Source organism: Doryrhamphus excisus, linkage group LG2 (genome assembly GCF_037039965.1).
Source record: "Doryrhamphus excisus strain RoL-2023G ecotype Guam linkage group LG2, RoL_Dexc_Guam_v1.1, whole genome shotgun sequence".
Classification (NCBI taxonomy): Eukaryota; Metazoa; Chordata; class Actinopteri; order Syngnathiformes; family Syngnathidae; genus Doryrhamphus; species Doryrhamphus excisus.
The window spans coordinates 4803040-4819798 of record NC_136358.1 but is presented as its reverse complement, the minus strand read 5'-3'; the positions used below and the strand labels follow the sequence as shown (position 1 = coordinate 4819798).

General features: G+C 43.4%; 2 protein-coding genes across 4 annotated transcripts; one reads left to right on the top strand and one right to left on the bottom strand.

The window, feature by feature from the left end:
- Positions 1–79: 79 nt before the first annotated feature.
- On the bottom strand, positions 80–7361 carry bcl6b (BCL6B transcription repressor). The gene is made up of 11 exons (XM_058068006.2): positions 6890–7361; positions 6721–6802; positions 5474–5661; positions 5153–5395; positions 4954–5088; positions 4686–4878; positions 3973–4151; positions 3833–3912; positions 3526–3746; positions 2517–2654; positions 80–1199 (listed from the first exon to the last, which is right to left on the bottom strand). Exons 3-11 carry the CDS (start codon positions 5650–5652, stop codon positions 1059–1061), a joined length of 1509 nt encoding a protein of 502 aa, XP_057923989.2. The 5' UTR covers positions 5653–5661; positions 6721–6802; positions 6890–7361; the 3' UTR covers positions 80–1058.
- Positions 7362–10076: 2715 nt separating this feature from the next.
- On the top strand, positions 10077–16436 carry trip6 (thyroid hormone receptor interactor 6). 3 transcript variants are annotated; one of them, XM_058068004.2, is made up of 10 exons: positions 10077–10299; positions 12839–13046; positions 13121–13224; positions 13291–13404; positions 13475–14044; positions 14145–14241; positions 14317–14486; positions 14577–14755; positions 14830–14950; positions 15932–16436. In XM_058068004.2, the coding sequence occupies exons 2-10, from the start codon at positions 12848–12850 to the stop codon at positions 16061–16063; spliced, it is 1686 nt and encodes a 561-aa protein (XP_057923987.2). In that variant the 5' UTR covers positions 10077–10299; positions 12839–12847; the 3' UTR covers positions 16064–16436. The 3 variants fall into 3 exon arrangements, with proteins under 3 accessions (XP_057923987.2, XP_057923985.2, XP_057923986.2); XM_058068002.2 differs by having other exon boundaries at positions 10158–10299; positions 14148–14241; XM_058068003.2 differs by having other exon boundaries at positions 10158–10299; positions 14834–14950; positions 15932–16110.
- Positions 16437–16759: the final 323 nt, after the last annotated feature.

Sequence of the window (16759 nt, the reverse complement as noted above, 5' to 3'; positions counted from 1 at the left end):
TGCCAACTAGCTTTCATTGTCTCCACTGAAGCATGAAGAACCATCACAGTAAATAAAAAGACAGGACACCATAGCTGTAATAGATTTTTTTTTTTTAACAAAAGTATTTAATCCGAATTATACAAAGCATCTTTGGCCAGCAAATCCAAATTCCTTAGTGTTATAGACTACATGTTGTATTGTTGTATGTCTTTAAAAGTCCTTGGCCCGCTTGGACTGTAAAGGAGTTTACAAAACACGCATGCAGGCACCAGGCCCCCACACATCAAGCCGCTTAAATATAAATGTGAGCATAAAAATCATCACTAAGTGCTTTTAACCAACTCTCTTTCATCCTTCCAGCCATTTATGCACATTCTCTTTCTCTTTCTGCTCTTCCTAAGACTCTTTCTCTCCTCACAACTCTTCACAAACACGCCAAACGACTTCCTATAGCATCATCGGCATCACTTCAAATCCAACAAACATGCTCATCTACAACCAAAATAGCTTCCCCTAATTTAGGGCTGTCCAGGGCAGCATAGAGAGAAATTGTAGGACTCTGGGGAGGCCACTTTTTGTGTCTTAAAGATGCTAAAAGCAATCCAATGTAGGTCAATATACGGTAGAGGTCTACACAGAGCGGGTGGCCCCACGGCTGGCCCGGACTCCTCGGCTAACGGGGCGGGGCGGGCTGAAGAAATCTCAAGAACATGGCCACGGCTATGGAAAACTAATATAAAAAAATATTAATAGCCTCATTTGTTTCTTGAAAGGTCACCTATATTGTCCATAATCCTTCCTTATATCATCTTTTTCACACAATTTATACTAAGGAAAAGCCCAGCCGTGTAGACCTCTAATATACAGTAAGATATCAGAATGAAAACATCATAGCTTTATGTTATAGTTACCAAAGCAAATTAGAGTAATATCTAATGATATATCTCATTAATCATGAACTAATTGTATTTTTTAGAAAGTGCCCAGGGCTGCAGACCAAAAATGCCCCCTGGGGCCACACTTTGCACACCCCTGCCCTAATCGATTATCATTTTTGGAGAACGTGCTTGAAAGCTTCAGCAGGCCTGCAGAACGGGAGGGTAGGGCTCGGTCAGGACCTTGTAGCGGACCTTGGTGTTGGTGACGACACCGTGTTTCTGTCGCAGGTGAAGGCGGAGCTGGCTCTTGTGCCGGAAGTGGAGGTCGCACTTTTCGCACTGCCACAAAAAATGAAAACCATTTTTTTTCTCTAGTATCTGACAGAAATCCTGTACAGTGTTTCAATTTGTGTACTTCTGTACTAGTAAGTAGTACGCTGACGAGTTCTGACAGTGTAGTGATGTCCCAAATCTATTACTGTTGTTGCGCTTGGGTAATTTTAATTGTGAATTGCAACTATGAGAGTTAGTCCCTCCCCTTCTGCTACACTCCACTTGATTTTATACATGAATGCAATGTAAAAAATGTAATTCATTGATTTAGATAAACTTTCCAAGTTGCTAACTTTATTTTTTAAGTTATGTTCAAATAATAATGTTGGCTATTCTATGAACTTAATTTAGCATGTCATATACACTCAAATTTTATTATTGGTAAGCTTAAAACAAAATTCAGGTTGCCATGACTTAATAAAATTAGCTTGGTAACATAATATACACACACACACATCTATATATAGTATATATATATTAAGTTACTGCTACTTAAAAAGTTGTGTGCATTGTTATTATAATTAAGTAGACAACAAATTAAACTACTTTGAATAAAATGATGAAGTCAGTTGACTTAACATATTTCTTTGAGTTACGAACTTAAAAACTTGTCCCTTTGACAACAATTATTCAGTAAGCATTACTTAAAATAAGCTTTGAGTGAAGAGGAAAAGCTAATTTGTACAATGCAATATTGTTTGTTGGTTCAAAGCAATTTCAAATTAAGTTGTCATAACTAAGAAAGACTAATGGAAATTGTTGCGTTGTTTTTTTTGTTGAGGCTAAATGTTTATTTTTTGAGTGTACATAATAATAATAATAATAATAATAATAAATTTTATTTAAAAGCACCTTTCAGGACACCCAAGGTCGCTGTACAGAAGATAAAAAACACCATGTGAAGCAGTTAAAGAGAATAGGCAAGTTTGAACAGATGAGTTTTGAGTTTGGATTTGAAGAATGGGAATGGTGGCAGAGTTACGGAGGTCTGGTGGCAATGAGTTCCAGAGTTTTGGGGAGCATAGCGGCTGAAAGCTCTGACCCCCATAGTGCTAAGATTTGCAGAGGTTACAGTGAGATGGAGGGACGCGGAAGATCTGAGGGAACGGGATGGCTTGAGAATGTGGATGAGGTCGGAGAGGTGGGGGGGGCAAGGTTATGGATGGACTTGTATAGGTGAACAGAAGGACATAAACCAAGATGGCAATGATTAAGGTTGGTTAGGGTGAACTTCTGCACATCATTTAACAAACAGGTACTGACACCTCAAAATGCTAAGTCTAAGAATTGAAACAGTCCTGTGAAGTGTGTGCGGGGGCTCACAGAGTATGGCTTTTCTCCCGTATGGATGCGAAGGTGGCTCTTGAGAGTCTGCAAGTGTCGGAAGCGAGTGCCGCAGGTGTGACAGGGGTAAGGCTTCTCCCCCGTGTGGATCAGCACGTGCGCTCTTAAGTGAGCAACCTGCGGCATAGCAATTCAATAAAAGTCAATATTCTCAATATGCTCCAGGACAGGGGAAGCTGCAAGACGGACTGTTGAATTGTTATAAAAAATATATATATATTATTAGTGGGAGTTCACAACAAAGCTGAGAGTCTAGAGCAGGGGTCTCAAACTCAATTTACTTGGGGGCCACTGGAGCTAGGGTCTGGGCAAGGCTTTCCAGGTTTTCCATAAAAAAAAACAAAAAAAATGCATTTATTAAAAACATAAAAATGAATAACCTTTGCTTTGGTTCCGATTTTCTACAATAAAAGCTCTGATAAAACATTCCACTGTTCTCAAATATCTTAATTTTTATTTTTCTACACAAAATAAGATGAAAAATAAATAAACAAATCAAGAATAAAGAAAATCAATCAGTAATAAATAAATATAATAATAATAATAATAATAATAATAAAAAACAGCAAATAATAAAAACTTAAGAAACCACATATAGTTGGTGGGTAGACAAATTATTTTTTTCAGATTAAAATGAACAAAGCATTATTAGAGCCCTGTAGACATGACAAAACACGACTATAGTCACATTTATACTTTTTTTATTTACAACATATTGCGCAACTGCAGGGTCTTGAGACACATGCTAACTCGCAAACTAGAATGCTAGCGACCTAAACGGTAGCCTCCAAGTTATATCCTTTGAACTTAAAAAGCCAAAAACTTACCACTTCCACACGGATAGGGAGGATAACTATTAACAGTTATTTAACCTTTAACGTGAACATTAATCAAACATAATAATTTTTTCTGGGTACATAATACCATACAATTCAATCGAAGTCAATATCCTCACAAGTAACGGCGTTTTTGTTTTTGTATTCCTCACCTGAACAAAACGTGCTCCGCAGGTGTCGCAGCGGTACGGCTTCTCTCCAGAGTGAATGCGAGCGTGGGTCTTCAAGTTGGCGGGCCGGTTAAACTGGGCGCTGCACACGGTGCACCGATACGGCTTCTCACCCGCCGGGACGGTTTTGGTTCCTCCACTGTTGCTATGGTAACCATAAGGCGTGTAGTAGCGCTCTCTCTTGACAGCTTCATGAGTGGCACCTGTCTCAGTTTGCACAAAAAATGCCACAAGACATTACAAAAAAAGCTAATTTGAATATTAAATAATGTGACTCGTTTATGATCACCTGTTCCATCCTCCACTGAGGCGCATGGGCCGAGGGGAGGGGCTCGGCCAGAACCCTCGTAGCAGGAGGCCTGCCCCTGTCTGGTGCACATGACTAATCAATAAAAGTTCTTTAATGGATGAAAAAAATGTTTTTCCTACCTATTAATCTGACCGGGCACTTCTCCAGGCCACGCCTCTGTGGGGGCTTGCAGGGTCACGGTGGTGCTTTCCTCCGCCTCCTCCTTCACGGTGCTCCCAGCACAGAGAGGATTGAGGACAATGTACTTGTACTTCTTCCAGTTGCAGGCCTTTGGGTCAGGTGTGGTTTTGGTGTCACTCTATGGAAATACCACACTTGAATACACAGACTGAACTCGAAACCGAAATCAGGAAAATGCAACACAATGGAAAGCTATGAAGCATTAAAAGTCAAATTTCATGTTGAGTACAATAAATGTGTACATGTTGGCAGGTCTGAATTAACACTGAATGTACTCCCTGCCCTCGACAGTAGAAGCAATACATTCATTCATTTTCTACCGCGGGGGTCGCGGGGGTGCTGGAGCCTATCCCAGCTGTCTTCGGGCGAGAGGCGGGGTACACCCTGGACTGGTGGCCAGCCAATCACAGGGCACATATAGACAAACAACCATTCACACTCACATTCATACCTATGGACAATTTGGAGTCGCCAATTAACCTAGCATGTTTTTGGAATGTGGGAGGAAACCGGAGTACCCGGAGAAAACCCACGCATGCACGGGGAGAACATGCAAACTCCAAACAGAGATGGCCAAGGGTGGAATCGAACCCTGGTCTACCGTGCCGCTAGAAGCAATACACTAAATCATAATTCATGTCCTTGAACTCACCACAAGGTTTTTGTTGCAGGTCTTGGACTCAGCCGGCGAGCTGGGCTGGCAGCTGGAGCGTGCAGGGCTGTCTGGAGACGGAGCCGGGATACCTGGAACAGGCGAATCAGGCTCATTTTTCATCTCTTCGCAGGCAGGCTTGCGGCTCGGGAAAGCCCCCGGCATGAGCGGATGCCTGGCCTCCCCCGGGAACCTGGGAAAGGAAAAGGAAGTGTTGCATGAACCGCTCTTGGAAAAGTCCCAATGTGACGTCAGTATATTTTCTTACTTGACCATCTCTGCTGCTGGGGGGAATTTTAGTGGTCCAGGATTAGACGGGTCTACACCTTTCGGGGCCACAGATGCGACAGACACCCTGGGGTCCAGCACCAGTTGGGGGTGTCTCACGCTTATATCTTCCCTGCTGTAAAAACACTATGTGAGGTTTCCTGATTTGGTCATCACTGTGATCTTGTCCAGTTCCTCACCAGTGCAGCTGCATGTAGTTCCGGCAGGTGTCCGCCACGTGGTCCATCTGCATGTAGGCCGCCACAGCCAGCACGCCAGGGGCGATGGCGGGCGTCAGTGGGAGACGGGAGGTGTACATGAAGTCCAGCAGGAGGGAGACGCTGCTTGGTTCCAGGTGGCTGGGGAGGGACACAGTCATGAACTGCTCTCTGGCGCCACTCTGGAGCAACATGTGACGCGTGTAGAGCGAATAGAAGAAGCCGCTAGGAGGGGGAAAATAAAAGACTCGGATTTGAATGATTCCAAACCTGGACTACTTTGAATAGTTTGTGCGTACTCACCTGCAGGCCACCAGCACTGCAGAGTGCGCCTGGAGGTGCACGTCACCCACCGCTAGGGTGGCGTCGGTTAAGATTCCACGGCGCCGCAGTTCGTTGAGGTTGAGCAGCACGTCGTTGCAGTGGCGTGTGAACTCCTTCACGTAGCCACCGGACACTCTGGGTCCTTCCGCCGCTTCCATCTTGCTGTCCTGTAGTGTTACACATCATTACACAACCACTATTATAGTATATATGTATCAAAAGTGTGTCAAAAGTGCGGCAGGGGGGACATTTTCGGCCCGCAGCTCATTTTTTATTGGTCCTCTGCATATTCATTCATTCATTCATTTTCTACCGCTTTCCCTCACGAGGGTTGCGGGGGTGCTGGGGCCTATCCCAGCTGTCTTCGGGCGAGAGGCGGGGTACACCCTGGACTGGTCGCCAGCCAATCACAGGGCACATATAGACAAACAACCATTCACACTCACATTCATACCTATGGACAATTTGGAGTCGCTAATTAACCTAGCATGTTTTTGGAATGGGGCGGCACAGCGGTCTAGTGGTTAGCGCGCAGACCTCACAGCTAGGAGACCAGGGTTCAATTCCACCCTGTGTGGAGTTTGCATGTTCTCCCCGTGCATGCGTGGGTTTCCTCCCACATTCCAAAAACATGCTAGGTTTAATTGGCGACTCCAAATTGTCCATAGGTATGAATGTGAGTGTGAATGGTTGTTTGTCTATATGTGCCCTGTGATTGGCTGGCCACCAGTCCAGGGTGTACCCCGCCTCTCGCCCAAAGAGAGCTCGGATAAGCTCCAGCACCCCCCGCGACCCTCGTGAGGAAAAGCGGTAGAAAATGAATGAGTGAATGAATGTTTTTGGAATGTTGGAGGAAACCGGAGTACCCGGAGAAAACCCACGCATGCACGGGGAGAACATGCAAACTCCACACAGAGATGGCCGAGGGTGGCCTCTGCATATTGTAAAAATAAAATTCATTATTAATGAGAAACAGTATATATTACACTAATTTGTGTATAATTTGCTGTCTGTGTTTTGCTCAGATAGCTTAGCATGCTTTGACCTACATTTGATTACTTTTAGCATCTTTAATGAACAAAATGTATCAAATTGCCCCCAACCGTACAATTTTTCTAATGCACAAAATATATCAAATTACCCCCACCACTACAATTTTTCTGAATGCCCTCGGTGGAAAAAGTTTGCACACCCTTGCTATGAATGACTGACAGTACAATACTCACCTAATGTTGTGTAAGGCAAAGAATAAATAGACACAAGTGTCCCGGACACTTGTGTTAGGTGAGACCAGCTCCCTACTCGTACCTTTAAAAAACAAACAAAAACAAGCATCCTTTTCATTTTTCTGTCTATTTTGACAACATCATGCATAATTATTTTTCTTCAACTCACCCCGACCAGCAGGGACGAGAACCGACGTGGCCCGCGCTGTCCTCAAGCCCCTCGCCTCAGGCTCCTACAGTCACACATGAAGGTGGGGATGGGGGCTTGTACTGGCTCTGATCAGCAGTATGTGAGGAGGATGCAGGGAGGAGACTCTTTATAATGTAGAGAGAGAAGCCCCCACCACCCGCACACCCCTCCTTGTATTTCCTTTTTCCTCAATGGCCCACGCGCAGGAAAAAGGCCTGGCCGGTACTCTGAGGTCCAAGTATTTTTAGTGGGATATTAGTTTGTCTAAACCCCCATTGCTGAGAGCAAAGCAATGGCAGGAAAGCATTGTGGGGTCCTGCTGAAAAAAATATTGATGAGGACTCTTGGGGAGAGGTGCTTACGTGCCTCATTGTCCAGGGACGAGCCATCAAAACATCAAGTTCCCCCCACCGACGCTTTCCGACAGCCTTCACCTCGCTCCAGGACAGGGGAAGCTGGAAGATGAACTGTTGAATTGTTATAAAAAATATATATTATTAGTGGGAGTTCACAACAAAGCTGAAAGTCTAGAGCAGGGGTCTCAAACTCAATTTACTTGGGGGTCACTGGACCTAGGGTCTGGGCCAGGCTGGGCCACATCAGGTTTTCTATTAAAAAAAACGCATTTATTAAAAACATAAAAATGAATAAACTTTGCTTTGGTTCCGATTTTCTACAATAAAAAATCTGATAAAACATTCCACTGTTCTCAAATATCTTAATTTTTATTTTTCTACACAAAATAAGATGAAAAATAAATAAACAAATCATGAATAAAGAAAATCAATCAATCAGTAATAAATATAACAATAATAATAAAACGGCAAATAATAAAAACTTAAGAAACCACATATAGTTGGTGGGTAGACAAATTATTTTTTTCAGATTAAAATGAACAAAGCATTATTAGAGCCCTGTAGACATGACAAAACACGACTATAGTCACATTTATACTCTTTTTATATACAACATATTGCGCAACTGCAGGGTCTTGAGACACATGCTAACTCGCAAACTAGAGAGCTAGCGGCCTAAATGGTAGCCTCCAAGTTATTTCCTTTGAACTTAAATAGCCAAAAACTTACCACTTCCACACGGATAGGGAGGATAACTATTAACAGTTATTTCACCTTTAACATGAACATTAATCAAACGTAATAATTTTTTTCTGGGTACATGATACCATACAGCATCCATATCAAACTTGCGCGGGCAGCACTAACATTAAACTTTCATATCAAGGCGGGGGCCTCAAACTAGTGTCCTGCGGGACACATTTGGTCCGCGGGCCGCGTGTTTGAGACTGGTCTAGAGTCTAGAGATCACAAGGCGGAAGGAAGCGAGACAACATTGTGGCTTCTAGCTGGGAGACAGTCTGCTCGTTTTGTGAAAAACAGCCTTTTCCCTGCTTTGGGAGAAATGCAGCCGACAGATGTGCAGGAACTAACACCCCCCCCCTCACACACACACCACACATTGTCCCCAACACACACCAACTTTTAAATGCATCCTGCATAGCTGCTCAGAGACATGGATGAAAAAACTGTGCAGTGCAGGACATCCGTCAATAATAATAATAATAATAATAATAAGCAAGTCGGACACCAAGGTTGAGTAAAAGCAACGGGCAGGCAGGGGGGAGTTACAAGGTTCACATATCAATAAAAAATGGGTGAAAGTTACCTCATATTGGGTGTAACGTGTGTTACACTGAGACACTGATTGATTTTCATTATCTTAGTTTACTGAAGCAGCATTGTGTAATACTTTTGAGTAAAGGGCCTATTGTCCACAGACAGGGGTGTCCAAAGGCCACAGCTTGTTTTTTATTCTAAAAATTATAAAAATTATAAAAATCCAATTAATTTATTAGTGGTGGAATATGTTATTAGTTATAACACCAACTTGCTTTGTACAGTAACTAGAATACAAAGCTATACAATGTGGATGCTTTCCTCAGACAGCTGAGCATATATTAATGTATGAATGTTTGATTAGTTTTAGCATCTTTAATGTACAAAATGTATCAATGTGGCCTGTTCGCATCCTTATGGAAAAAGTTTAGACACCTCTGTCTGAAGACAATGGATTCTTTAAAATCCTCCACTGCTTTTTAGTTCTGTGGACAGCGAAGCCATTAGAAAACATCGGTGTCAGCAAACATGTTTACGCTCTGATTTGTTGTTTAGACGGATCACTGCAGTGCTTTGTAATTTTTAAAAAGAACAACATGGACAAAGAAAACAAAGAGGGACATGTAGGTCTCGGCTGCTTCCAGGCATTGTGAGAAGAACGGATGGAAGGGGGTGGGGGGACGGGTGGTTAAGGAAAAGTGACAACATTACTAAACAAGCTCTCCAATGGGCGGAAGCCATTGAGTCGAAAACCCCTTGGCAAAGTTGCTGGTCACTTCCTGCATTTTAATATCCGTGTGTGATCCCAAGTCCTGCAAAGTTGGAAAATTATATATCACTTTTAAAAGTGGTCTGGAATCATCAAGAGTCCTGCGGTTGCCATGACGACATGCGGTACACTGGACAACATCAGGACTGATGCCACCTCCAGAAAGGGGTTGACGGTGCCTGCACACGTAAACAAAAGTCTTCCTGTCCTTTGCACCACTGTGGACATATAAGGGCAAGCGGCCACTGCAAGGGGGCGGGGCGCAGGTGGACGAAAGAGGGAAATCCCAGGGAGCATCCGGGCTTGTTTGTCCGAGTTTTGGCCAGAACACATGAATGCACATATGAAAGCCTTCCGTTTAAGAAGTAAACTATAAGCTGGGGACCTCCGGCTTAAGGGAGGGAGACAGTTGACCCAAATTTCATGAACCATGAAGCAAATACTTGACCTCCATACTCACAGCAGAGGGGGGAAACAATATGCAAATCCCATATTGTGGAACAGAGATTAATAACACAGGATTAATACCAGAGAGTTAAAAAAAATACAAACAATAATTGGGCGAAAATCCATATAATATGATGACCATGCAAAAAATGCAATCAATATGAATAACAACATCAATAACAACATAAAATTAGGGTGGCATTTCAACCCTCAAGTGGCAATACTGCAATTGTATTTACATGGGATCCGTAGCAAACTTTCAACTATCGCCCACCCCTCCTGTCAGTCACACCCATTTTGCTTTCTCTGCGCGCACACGCTTACGCGCGCCCCCGCGGGCTTACGTCACCCATTGGGAATGCATCGAGAACCGAGGCTCGCTGCAGCCAGCAGGCCTCTTCTTGTGGATCCCTGGCGAAAGTAGGTTAACGCCGTCAAGTAGCGTGAAAAACAGCAAAAGGCCCTCATACTCCAGGACAACTTTTTTTGCAAGGTTCCATGGCAGCCAAACGTCGTGCTGTCGTGCGCCATTACTGGTGGTAAGTGCGCATTCTCTCATTGTTCCCCATATTTTATTTCCCCATTTTTTTCATGTAGTTTAGCCTATAGGCAGTATCACCCGCATTGATACAGTGGAAAAACACAGCAACCAGGCGTAATAAAGTAGTTATTTGGCAATTACTAACAACATCACAACTAACTCACGACTTGTATGATAAGACATTGGCAGTAAATACATCCTTATAAATATCGGAGGTAGTTAGGTGGTAGTTTGCACGCAAATAGCTACTAGCCTCGTGTTACTTAGTTTTGAATTAATATATTTATTTTTATCGACGCACGACTATACAAACATGCAGCTATTTGTACAGTTAATAACATGCAAATATAGCTACGTGTAGCTACATGTAGTTAGCGGGAGCAGTTCGCCTTCAAAATAAAATGCTTGAGATTTTGAGGTTATAGTATGAGATAACTTGACTCCTCAGTCACTATGGTCCGTTTCCTATAAGACATTGGTTTCTATCGACTTTAAATCTGCCAGTCATTTTTCATGTGTTATTTCTACTCGTGTAATGTTTTTTTTTCTGTGCTACCAACGTGTCACTGTTTACTTTGAAAGGAAGGGAGGAAGCACCGGATGTCGAGTATGCTGTTCCTGTAATTGACGCTTTAGCACCCATCTCAGTTAATGAATGGCAAAATCCACAAATTTGTACATAAACTGTTCTCTTTTCCACTCCGAGGGATTTATAAACATTGAAGGTTAATTTATGCCAGGTCATCCTGGGCTTTAAGTGACTGCTCATCCATACTGTGATGAGTTTAAAATCAGTTAGAAGTGTGGAGCTTTTTTGTCATCTTTTACTTGTGCTCTTATATCAGTTAAGCCTCCAGTTAAAGTACGAGTATTAAATAAACTAAAGAGCTGATAGCCTTAGATTTTGGGTTCAAGCATTGTGTTTTTGTGCTGTGACACCATCCTCTCATACATTCAATTATGGTAATCCTCTTGGCAACGAGGATTTCTGACAGACCCCAAATTCTCTCAATCAGTCTGAGTGAGTTGGTTATTTTTTTCCACTCTCTAGAGTCCAACCAACTGGCATGGATGGCTTTCCAATTTCTCACATCATACATAAAGCACTTCCTTGTACAGTGGAACCTGCTTATCTCAACGCAGCACTCACTCACTGACTGACGTCGAAACACCAACGGCAGCCATTGCTATCACACCGGAAGAAATTACTGTCCCTTAGGGGGGGCATGACAGAAAATAATTGAGCACTGCTGTAAGGCATGAGTGTCTAAGGTGCGAACAACGGCTGTTTTTTATTGGACCTTTTGCACATTTTGTTAAACAAAAAAAGTAAACGATAAAAAAAAAAAACAGCAAAAATTGAAAAAATCTGCAGTCATTTTTACAACAATAAAGTCAAAGTATTAAGAGAAAACATTTGTAATCTAATGAGAAAAAGTAATAATTTTATGAGGGTACCATAGTAATATGATGAGGAAAAATAACATCATTTTAGTAGCATAAAGTTGAAATATTAAAGAAAGAAATTGAAATGCAGTTGATGATGAAGACAGCCGGGAATTTTTACGAGAATGGAGTGAATATTCATTCATTCATTTATTCATTTTCTACCGCTTTTCCTCATGAGGGTCGCGGGGGGTTGCTGGAGCCTATCCCAGCTGTCTTTGGGCGAGAGGCGGGGTACACCCTGGACTGGTCGCCAGCCAATCACAGGGCACATATAGACAAACAACCATTCACACTCACATTCATACCTATGGACAATTTGGAGTCGCCAATTAACCTAGCATGTTTTTGGAATGTGGGAGGAAACCGGAGTACCCGGAGAAAACCCACAAATGCACGGGGAGAACATGCAAACTCCACACAGAGATGGCCGAGGGTGGAATTGAACCCTGGTCTCCTAGCTGTGAGGTCTGCGCGCTAACCACTAGTCCGCCATGCAGCCCTGGAGTGAATATATTAAGGGAAAAAAAATCATATTCTAAAGCAAAAAAAGCACTTTGCTGTTTTGACCTGAAAACATTTCCGTGTGGACAGCCCCTTAAGCTGGTTCCGTGTAGTTAGTATTGTATTGTATTATATTGTGACAATATGCTGCCAAATTGTCAAGTCAGCTATGTGCTACTGTTTTTATTTATGTATTGTACAGCCACGTACTGTACAATCATATATTGTTTGGAGCCAGGTGCAATCATTGCATAATATTTCCTATTTTCTTTCAACCATTGATATGATTGTGTAAACACCCAAAGACAATAAGCATTGTAGTGACGCTAAGTAAGTAAGAGGAGCGACTGAGTCGCAGCTGTGCTTGTGTGTGTTTTTGGGGGGCAATGTGCAGGCATGTTGGAAATCCCCAAACCTTTCCAACAAGCTTCACTTCCTGCTTGAAAACTCCGAGCCCATTGTTTGATCCTGTATGTCCTTGTTACCATAGGAAACAAAGTGTTTGGAATCCCTTTGTTTGCAATTACCTATAAGATGAAAATGCAGCCACACATATTTTATATAATAATTATACTTTTCCTCTTAAGAATCCTGCCATGTCTGGTCCCACCTGGCTGCCACCGAGGACTCTGAACAGTCCAGAGCGAGCCGTCCCCCAGATGTCTCACTCTGCAGGCTCGGCCATTTACCGAGCACCCAACAAGAAGAGTGTGCCTGACTTTCGGCCTAAATATAACACTTATGACCAGAACGGAGGAGGTGGTACCACTAGGTACATGGCTGCAGGTCCCACAGGTAAGACACTGGAACCCAAATTTTTTGAGTGTTACATCCTTATCAATGCTAATGTTGGCTCTGTGCTTGCAAAGGCGGTCCTGGTCATCATTTGCCTGGTGATGTCTACTACACCCGTCCACATGGGCCCAAAGACGAGCGCAACTGGATCCCTCATGTGGACGGTTACGAGCTCCCAGTAAGTATTTCTAACATTTTTTTCGGAAGTGGACTTTTTAAAAATATGAACATGCTGTCATTCTAGCACCGCGGCCCAGACAAGCAAGTGAGCCATCACTCCAAGATAGACGCTGATATCGACTCCCTCACATCCATGCTGGCCGACCTCGACAGTCACCCCCATGACTCCAGCACACAAGTATGACACCCGTCTGTCATCACTTTTGGATCATTAGCAAGAATTGATTATATTTATTTGGACTTCACAGCTGTACGACAACGTGCCTTACAACAAATACCTCTCAGGGGATCACTACAAACCTGCGCACCACAACGCAGCTCCACCTCAGAGCCGACCCTCTTCGGGGTACCCTCCTCACCCCCAGAACCACAACCAGTACCACCCGCCGTCCTCTTACGCTGAGCAGCACGCATCTCAGTACCCAGCGTCCCATCAACAGGACTACTACACCTCATCCACGCCAAAACCGTACCCCCAACCCGTGCCGGCCTCCTACACAACAGCCTCCACCCCCACGGGGCCAAGATTCAGCGTGCAGGTCAAGACCGCCCAACCGGTCACGTACTCTCAGACGGGGAGGCAGGCGGAGCAGGCCTACACACCGCCACCGCCTCGCCAGCACGTGCCACGCCCCCCGCCTCAGACCAACCCCCAGGATTGGTACCCTCCGCATCCGAGCTTGCAGGAGAGCAACCCTGAGGTGGGCTACAAGGGGAGTGGATCAGGAGCAAGAGGCAACCAAATGGTCTTGCCGAAAAGAGGGATGGAAAATAATCAATCAGGGCCTGCACAGAGTTTTTCTTATCAGTCCAGCAAGGTGGGCGGCAAAATACATAAACAATAATAAATATATTACTTAAAATCTTTACAAAATGTATTAAGTCGTAATCTGACGCACATACCATCTTTATCACCAGCAGGTGGCAGCACCCACAAGACCAGAGGAGGAGTTGGACCGCCTCACCAAGAAGCTGGTGTACGATATGAACCACCCCCCAGCAGAGGATTATTTTGGTACGTTCACAATTTGTCAACACGTGATAAACATGGATCGAGAATTGAATAAAGGAATAAAAACATACATTTCAGGCCGCTGCGCCCGCTGCGGCGACAATGTAGTTGGCGACGGCAGCGGCTGCATCGCCATGGAGCAAGTGTTCCACGTGGAGTGTTTCACCTGCATCACCTGCCATGCACGCTTGCGAGGACAGCCCTTCTACGCCTTGGACAAGAAGAGCTACTGTGAGACTTGCTACATTGTGAGTGACAAAATGATGACAATGTCCCGCAAAGTTGTCATGAAATACCTTTCTGAAATGACAATTAGCTTTTTTTTTTAATTCTTCCAGAGTACACTAGAGCGATGCTCAAAGTGCTCCAAGCCCATCTTGGACCGCATCCTTCGTGCCATGGGAAAGGCGTACCATCCTCGCTGTTTTACATGCGTGGTGTGTAACTGCTGCTTGGACGGCGTGCCCTTCACCGTAGATGCCACGTCGCAGATACACTGCATCGATGACTTTCACAGGTACACACAGAACTGCCCACCACCGATGTGTAGATGCATCACATGGAACTAACCTCGAACTCACACCCAAAAAGGAAGTACGCACCTCGATGTTCTGTGTGTGGTGAGCCCATCATGCCAGAAGCGGGCCAGGAGGAGACGGTCAGGATCGTTGCTCTAGACCGCAGCTTCCACGTCAACTGTTACGTCTGCGAGGTGAGACGACGAGGTCGGGCGTGTTTTATCCAGTTGTGAATTAGTCATCTTTGAGCCTTGAAAGTGTAATCAGAATCATTACAAGGCAGCAACCAGCAGAGGGCGCTATTATTTGCTATTGCAGTTTGCAAGAGGTGGGTGAGCCAACAATAAAGTAAATTACAGAGCAAATATCACTCATACCGATACCGATACTTCATGTGTGGCTTTTTCCCCATTGGACTCAAACAGTTGCTTGCCAATTGTTGATGTCCAAGCAGAAGCTATAATAATGTGCTCAACTTTAAGTACTACATTCACAAATACAATGCGTCTTATTAGTCAGCTCACTTATGCATTTTAATGTTAAATCTTAAATGTTTAATTTAGGTAAAGAATTAGTGTAATTTGCTCAAATAACAGTGGGAGGTATTCACCCACAAAATAATTTAATTTTGCGTCTCACAGCTATGGTACATTCAAGGATGGCCGAACAATGTGCGAAATCCCAACACTTGATGAAAAAACATATCATAAAAGTAAATATTGTGGGCTTTTTTGTAGTAGTGGTACATGCGTGGTATATATTTTACCTGCTTTAACAAGTACCTATACATTATTACCGGGTTCTTGTGAATGAGATGTGTTTTTCGGAGGAAAACAAAAAAAGAAGTTCAATTAAATGTAATTAAAATCTAAAAATACAACAAATGTGCGGCTATCCACTATAATGCGAAAAGGTTCTCATTCAAATACATATTTTTTTTGCCCCCAACAACATAATACTGGAGTTTGTAAACACTATAGCAATATATAGATTAAAAAATGTATTTGAACAACACAACAACAACAAATGTATAATTTAAATATTGATATTTGGATCATTCCACCCTCTGTGTACTCATTCAGCATTGTTGAAATACATTACCTTTATGGATGAAATACTTACCTGAAATAATGAGTGTGTGTTTTGTGACCGATGAGAATCTGTGTCTCGATCAGGAATGCGGCCTCCTGCTGTCCTCTGAGGGCGAAGGTCGTGGCTGCTACCCGCTGGACGGCCACATCTTGTGCAAGAGCTGCAGCGCTCGACGTATCCAGGATCTCTCAGCCAAAATCTCCACAGACTGCTGACCAATGCGCTGTTTGTGGAAAAAAAAAAAAAAAAAAAACGCTCATCATCACATTGGCACATCGCACAGCTTTAACACCCCCCTTCCCCCGCCCCTCCCTCCTCGATTGTGTTATATTTGCTAGCGTGACAAGAAAGCTGTTTATGTTACTGATCCAAATGAGAGGTTGAGTTACAGTGGAGTGACTGCATCTTTTTTTTTTTATTATGTTTTTGTCCAACATTTACACAAGAAGCTCCACCCAGCATACAGGTACTATTTACACAGCAACTTGCACACTTTTTTTTCATACTGAAGGATAACAGAAATGTGTCAGATATTGCCTCAAACAATAACTGTGACTTGCCGCTCTTTTGTAGCCTCGTAGAAGTATGCACGAACGGAATGTTTAGCCGTCGTGAAATGTGTACGATGTAGCTCTTGGACTGTTACTCAGAAGATGATGGTGCAATGAAGTCGGCCATGAAGGAAAACAGGGTGAAAACATCACTAGTAAAATTGGAAGACTTAAGTTTTGGTTTTTTTTTGTGCCACTTGGGAACACAACATAACACAATGCAAAGCAAAGAAAGGCAGACCATTGAATGTCGTCGTTTGTGATACCGTATTTGTGTATCCTTGCACTCCTTACGTTCTTCAGCTTACAGTATTTGTTTAACCTCCGTCCCTCTTTCTTGTCTATTTGTGTCATAAAGGG

Coding starts and splice junctions, on each gene's coding strand:
- trip6 (XM_058068004.2), top strand. CDS start 12,848: ATGTCTGGTCCCACCTGGCTGCCACCGAGGACTCTGAACAGTCCAGAG. Junction 13,047..13,120: donor CATGGCTGCAGGTCCCACAG/GTAAGACACTGG, acceptor GTGCTTGCAAAG/GCGGTCCTGGTCATCATTTG. Junction 14,756..14,829: donor TGCATCGATGACTTTCACAG/GTACACACAGAA, acceptor ACACCCAAAAAG/GAAGTACGCACCTCGATGTT.
- bcl6b (XM_058068006.2), bottom strand. CDS start 5,652: ATGGAAGCGGCGGAAGGACCCAGAGTGTCCGGTGGCTACGTGAAGGAG. Junction 5,089..5,152: donor AACTACATGCAGCTGCACTG/GTGAGGAACTGG, acceptor GTGTTTTTACAG/CAGGGAAGATATAAGCGTGA. Junction 3,747..3,832: donor CTCAGTGGAGGATGGAACAG/GTGATCATAAAC, acceptor AAACTGAGACAG/GTGCCACTCATGAAGCTGTC.